This window comes from Rhinoderma darwinii, chromosome 4, assembly GCF_050947455.1.
Source record: "Rhinoderma darwinii isolate aRhiDar2 chromosome 4, aRhiDar2.hap1, whole genome shotgun sequence".
In the NCBI taxonomy this organism is placed as follows: Eukaryota; Metazoa; Chordata; class Amphibia; order Anura; family Rhinodermatidae; genus Rhinoderma; species Rhinoderma darwinii.
In genome coordinates, this window is record NC_134690.1 from 74,799,074 (window position 1) to 74,805,073 (window position 6,000).

Sequence of the window (6,000 nt, forward strand, 5' to 3'; positions counted from 1 at the left end):
TTTATCTCTAATTGTGTTCATGGGTGGTTGAGATTTGTCTCCCACCTTTATACTTATGTCCTGTGAGACTTCGCATCTAAAGACATGATAATAATATATGGGGACGAGCGATCGGAGTAACGACCGCTCGTCCCCATCCATAGCTCCGTGTGACAGGAGCAAACGAGCGCCGATCAACGATGTCTCGTTGATTGGCGTTCGGCTGTACCGGCCACTTATCGGCCGGTGTAGAAAGGCCTTTAGTCTTTCATGTGTGAAACTGTTTACTGAGCTGATGTATCTAATCCTAACGTGTGATACCATCTACTGAGCCGCTGTATCTTATCCTATCATGTCTAATACTGTCTGGTGAGACAACGTATCAAATTCTATCAGTGGTGTAGCTATAGGGGCCAAAGTCTTATAGATATGCTGTCTCCGAGATATATATATATATATATATATATATATATATATATATATATATATATATGTATATATTTATAATTTCATCTTTTCCGGGTCGGGGGGAGGGGTAAACATATGTCTTGGGACTTGTGCCCCTGATCTTTTAAGACCTTACCAACGCAATTGATCCCAGGCAAACATCTTAAAATCATGCACTGCTGACTTTTGTAAAAGTCTGTTTCAGTTATTCTCTAGTTTTACAGTAAAAAAATAATGCTTTTTAATATTACTTTTAATACTTTCCCTTCTATTTTTATATTCTGTTTTGAAGTTTATAGCTTAGCTACTTTTGGAGAATACTCCCCCTTCAAAACCTAATTTGAAGCAGATTTGCCATTGGAATATGGTGGACTATTTAAGGGCAACATATTCAAGTGACATGTCTGCTATTATAGATATTATACCAAATGACACTAAAAAATATTGCAGTTTATATATAATAAAAGTCCATTATAGCGCCATTAATTCCAGGACACTGTACAATAAACACGAGCTTAAAGGGAACCTGTCACCAGCATTTCACCTATTAAACCAGCAGTACCTGCTGGTAGTGGGTGAAAAATCATTTCTATATAACCTGTAATTGTCTTCTTAGTCGGCTCTGTAGCTTTAGTATTCAGTTTTTTATTGCTCCCACACCGTATGCTAATGAAAAGAAAAGAGTCAGATCTTCATTTGAAAAGAGTCAAATCTTCGTTTGAAAAGGGTCATATCTTCATTCCTCAAGTCTTTCTGAGTTAACCCCGCCTCCTTACTTTTGATTGACAGCTCCTCGTCTTCCCCCAGCACACAAAATCCCTTTCTTGTGCATTGATGTCCTCTTCTGGTGTGTGCGCACAAAGGGACACCGGATTATTACGATAAAAGGCGTGAAATGTTTGCAGACCGTTATTTACAGTCGGAGGAGGCATTTAGGAGAGGGGATAACAGCAATTAACTTTTTATAGCAGTGGCCAGTGAGGGATAAGTAAAGCTCAAATGCTGGTGACAGGTTCCCTTTAATGAATGACAGACTGATACAGGAGAAAGGACCCTTCCGCGAGGCCTTGCAATCTACAAGGGATGAGGAAGGTGACAATAGGTTATGGTATTTAAAAGGCTGTCGCTCCTCCTGCCCCATCACCTATGATTGATGGCCGCTGATGTGTACAATCAGATACATCTGCAGCTGTCAATCATTGGGATGGGGTGTGGAGAGGTGGTGGAAAGCTGGCTCATGAATACAGGGGACTCATAACTAGTGTCTACTGTATTCTATCTTAGTGACTATTAAACAAACGGCATAATTGTTTTTTTTGTGTAATTTGGTATAATAGCCCAGTAGACCTGTGACTATAATATGCTACTTGTTCTCGTGACTGTCGCTTTAAACTCTTAACATATTTAAAGGTTCAAATCATAGTCCTTAACACTTAATCCTTGTGGCCTTTAAATATTAAAGGGGTATTACGGATGCAGTAAATAAATTAAAAGTTATAACATTTTTCAATATCCTCCATGTATGAATGGCCTTACATTTTTCAAGAACACTGCTTGCTGTCATTTAATAAGAACCTGCATTGTTTACTTCCAGTGGATAAAAATCTGTCATGGTTTTTTTAATAGATACACAGGTGCACCTGTGTGATTATCACATGACCAGGACAGATTTTTATCCCCTTAAATATCAGCAAGCATAGATCTTGAAAAATTGGAAGAATTAATACAGAGAGGATATTAGAAACTAGTTTATCTTTCCTATTTTATAAAGAATAACATTTATTTGCTGAAACTGGAATATCCCTTTAAGTTGCTGGGTCGAGGGCTGCCATCAGGGCAGTACAGGAGGAACTGCCTTCTGAGGCCAAGCCAAAAAAGGGGTCTTGTCTGCCAGTTCACTGCCAGGAGAAAATGCCACAAAGTCAGAATGGGAACTCAGGAACACAGAGAGCTCCGACCATTTACAAGTTTGTTTTTAAATTGAACATTTGATATCAGATTACATACAAGGAAAATTTTTAATTTCTTCTCTCATCAAGCAGGTATAATAAAATACATGTCTGGAGGTTTCCAGTTATTGCATGGGTAACGTGAAGTGATTGATAGCCCTAACAATTACCGGGGATTGTGGGAAGCTCTGCTTCTGGGATCTAGTTTTTGAAGGACTTGGCAAAAGAAAAAGGGTTACCTGAACTAAAAACTTCTTTCAAGAAATAAAATTTCACATATGCAAATTACAAATTTCCATATTTGATCATAAATCAACTGACCACCATTGTACAAACATAATAAACAATGTCTATGCTTACCCAACAGGCAGAGGCAAAGTAACACTTGGAAAGCAGGAGTCATCCTCACTTCTTACTGGGCTCCTTATGAAGAGTGTCCCATACAATGCTCCAGCTTTCCAGTTATCTCAGGTTTTCTATTTATAAGAGGACAGGAATGCTGAGTGAGCAGATCCGTCATCCTTGTATTATTTACCTAAATGTTACCCAATAAAACCTGTTCACTTCCTGCTCAGTGAATGCTGATGATACACTCAGATTTTTGGCACAGAGCCTTTTTTTTTTCCTTTTATTTGACACATACAGATGTAGCCGTCTTTACCTTGATTTTTAACGCATTAAATAAACAATGGCTAGATCCTTTATCTTGACTTTTTCAATGACTTTTGAAAGGCTTTTGTTGTGTGATATCACGCTGCAGCAAGTTATCAGAGTCAAGATAAAGATGGCGACATCTGTATCTCTGCCAATTTGGAACTTTAGCTGCCATACTATTATCTGGTGTGTTGTGTTTAGACTTTTTTTTATTGACATAGTTGGTAAATTTATGGAAAATAGAGGGACTTGTGCATGTTGTAATAACATGGCTGCTAGAGGACACATAATTTTTTATTTTCCTTTTTGAAAGATATATTGAAGTGATGGCCAATTCCATCAAGAGAGGACAACGTTCATTTCATAGGAACATGTCAGGAGAAGATCTATTGGCATCTCATTTGCTTAGTCACAACCTCAGTTTGAATATCAAGCCTGGAGAATATGAATAGGCAACTGTGGTGATGGACAGAAAACAAATATTAGAATGAGATTGATTCCCACTTGTCTCTATATTAGGGCAGATACAGACGGACGTTGCGTTTTTGCGCGCGCAAACAACGCAGCGTTTTGCGCGCGTGTCAGCAGCGTGAGCAATGCGTGTTTTAACCATGTGTGCGTGTAATACGCGCGTAAGACATGCGTTTTTCCTGCGCGTGTAAAAAACGCACGCAGCTGTTCTGCTTACGCCAGCCTCAAAAAAGGCCAAGAATGCAACACCCCTGCTTGATGTGTGCACCTGTGTATATTCATTTGTGTGCTTTTGGTGCAACCCAGTGTTCAAACCAGTATTTGCGGTTACTTTGTATGCCACACTGCATTGATGCCACCTAGCTCTCTGGCCCGTGTCCTATTAGCATGGATGCTATCCCGGAGGTTTTGCCAACGCGGTAGCATTCTACGGCCACACCGGCGGAGATCAGGTAGGATGTGGGTTCACCCAATAGTGGCCCAACGCACCTCTAAAGGGCATTTTCATACCCTCTTTGCTGACCTCCGTCGTCACCCTGACAAATTTCGGGCCTTTTGCCGCCTGTCTGTGCCTGCCTTTGATATGCTGCTGGACACCAACATGCGACGCTGTATTTCCCCAGAGGAGCGTCTCCTTGTCACCTTACGGTATGTGCTGTTTTGTTATCCAGGTTACACATTGTTTTAGGTGCTTCATGTCCTACCTAACATGTTGGCTTTGTGGTTTGCTTTTATGATTTCCTGTAGATTTTTGGCGACCGGCAATAGCTACCATTCCCTTCATTTTGAATTCCTTCTTGGAGTGTCCACTATTTCCGGCATTGTCCCAGCAACCTGTGTGGTCCTGTGGCTGAGATTGAAGAGCAGCGTGATCCCTCAGCCTACGGCCCAACACTGGCTTCGAATAGCGCACCAGTTTGAAACCGACACCCAATTTCCCCACTGTATTGGTGCACTCGATGGGAAGCACATCCGTGTGCAGAAACCCCCCTACTCTGGGTCTCGATACTTCAACTACAAGCAGTTTTTTTCCATAGTCTTGCTGGCCTTGTCGGACTGTAATTTGTGCTTTACCATCGTGGACATCGGGTCCTATGGAAGCTCTGCGGCTGCCCGCATTTTTCGCTCGTCCAGAATGGGCCAGCGTCTAATGTCTAACCAACTTGATGTACCCGAGCCTAGCATCCTCCCTGGCACCAGCGGTCCACCCGTTTCTTATGTTATGGTTGCAGATGAAGGTTTTGCCCTCAGCAGACAAGTCATGCGTCCATATGTGCGGAGGGGCATGGATAACCGTAGGCGCATTTTCAATAAACGCCTATGCAGAGCACGGAAAGTCGCAAAACTTGAGGCCCCTTGACGTGGGTTGCGAGCTTAAAGCTCGGGAGGCGCTTGGAATACCCTTTTTATAAGCTAATAATTCCTGGACATAACATCCTCTTGTGTAGACAATGGATTTCCTGTCCTATATGTCAGCGCCCCTTTCTGGGTGAGTAAAGGTAGGTATGGGCAAACAATAACTATACTAATAACACCTCAGTTCCTGGTATTCCAAACCCCTTCCGACCAACGAAGTCCTCAACGATGTGCTGGAGAAATGTCATACCGTCCCAACCTCTTACAACATGGCACTTCATAGCGGTAGAGGCTGTAGAAATGGTGAGCTATGTAACAGAAGGATTGTCCACACGGGAGTGAAATATATAAAACTTTGGCGTTTATGTTTTTGGCACATACACGCCATAACAGAAAAATACACACGCGGGAGAAAATAGCCCAACAAAAATTGGCACCAACATGATGCATATCATAAAGAAACATGGAAGGATTCCTGGGCTGTCATGGCTTTTTAACATGTGGCCTTAGAACACACGCGCCCCTACAGGTTGTGATAGGCATGGGGCGGCGAGGTGAAAGCAGACATATCCGCACCACTATGCTGCCCCCGGCCCTGATGAGGATGTTCCTGCACAGCATAGTGGGGGTGATACTGCGTTTGGTAGCCGTGAGGCTGCATGGGAGCCTGTAAACTTGGGGCAGGTAGGGAGTATGGAGGGAAGTGACGGACAGGGCCAGGCATTGGGCCAGGGGAGAGGTATCTTGGGGCTGGAGGGTATTGCGCCATCTGCGATATCCCAGGGGCAGGTTGGGAGGGCCCTGGCATTAAGACAGTACGCCAGTGCTCGATAGATGTAAAGCACCGCCCTGGACTAAGCGCGGGGGGGGGGGGTAGCACTGTCGATTAGCGACAGTATATTTGATTGCAGCCGCACCAGCCTATCCACTGGTACCCGCCGCATTAAAGGTGCCATGCTGCGACAAAAAAAGTCGTGATTGTCCTCATCAGCAGCACGGCGCAGGTACTCCAGAACACGGGCGTCCACAAGTGCACCTGCGGGTGGGTTGACAGGGCGTCTGTGGCGGGTTGCTGCATGACTAGGTGCCATTTGGTCCGGTTGTCATGCTTCAGGCGCTGAGGCGACTGGGACAGGATCCTCTC

At 43.6% G+C, this 6,000-nt stretch overlaps 1 protein-coding gene across 6 annotated transcripts in view; it reads right to left on the reverse strand.

The window, feature by feature from the left end:
• LOC142759243 (saxiphilin-like) overlaps positions 1–2,841 on the reverse strand; it is a 137,281-nt gene extending 134,440 nt beyond the window's left edge. For all 6 annotated transcript variants that reach the window (XM_075861209.1, XM_075861208.1, XM_075861205.1 and 3 more), the window contains exon 1: positions 2,736–2,841. In XM_075861209.1, the coding sequence (XP_075717324.1) occupies positions 2,736–2,778 (43 nt within the window). In that variant the 5' untranslated portion in view covers positions 2,779–2,841. The remainder of the gene's footprint in view (positions 1–2,735) is intronic.
• Between the last annotated feature and the right edge of the window lie 3,159 nt (positions 2,842–6,000).